General features: G+C 66.9%; 1 protein-coding gene across 1 annotated transcript in view; it reads left to right on the top strand.

Annotated features, from left to right (window-relative positions):
• R3HDM2 (R3H domain containing 2) overlaps positions 1–317 on the top strand; it is a gene marked incomplete at both ends in the record, with an annotated part of 7,518 nt that overhangs the window by 5,022 nt on the left and 2,179 nt on the right. Inside the window, 2 exons of the mRNA XM_010156364.1 lie at positions 59–203; positions 282–315. Of these exons, the coding sequence (XP_010154666.1) occupies positions 59–203; positions 282–315 (179 nt within the window). The remainder of the gene's footprint in view (positions 1–58; positions 204–281; positions 316–317) is intronic.

Here is a 317-nt window from a genome sequence, read left to right on the forward strand (position 1 = left end):
AGACAGGCGCGGGACCGGTCGCAAGCGCTGGGGCTGTCTAATGCTCTCCCTCCCCCAGGCCAGCACCCAGCTGAACAGCCCCATCACATCCCCCACCCAATCCCCGACGCCGTCTCCTGTCACCAACCTCAACAGCGTCTGCACGGGGCTGAGCCCCCTCCCTGTCCTCACACAGTTCCCTCGGCCCATGGGCCCGGCACAAGGTAAGGGGACGGCATGGGGCTGGGTCTTCCCTGGGGTCTCTCTCCAGACCCCTACGAGCGTTCGCTCCCTTTTTGCAGGCGACGGGCGCTACTCGTTGCTGGGCCAACCGCTGC

Source organism: Eurypyga helias, unplaced genomic scaffold, assembly GCF_000690775.1.
Source record: "Eurypyga helias isolate BGI_N326 unplaced genomic scaffold, ASM69077v1 scaffold35507, whole genome shotgun sequence".
Classification (NCBI taxonomy): Eukaryota; Metazoa; Chordata; class Aves; order Eurypygiformes; family Eurypygidae; genus Eurypyga; species Eurypyga helias.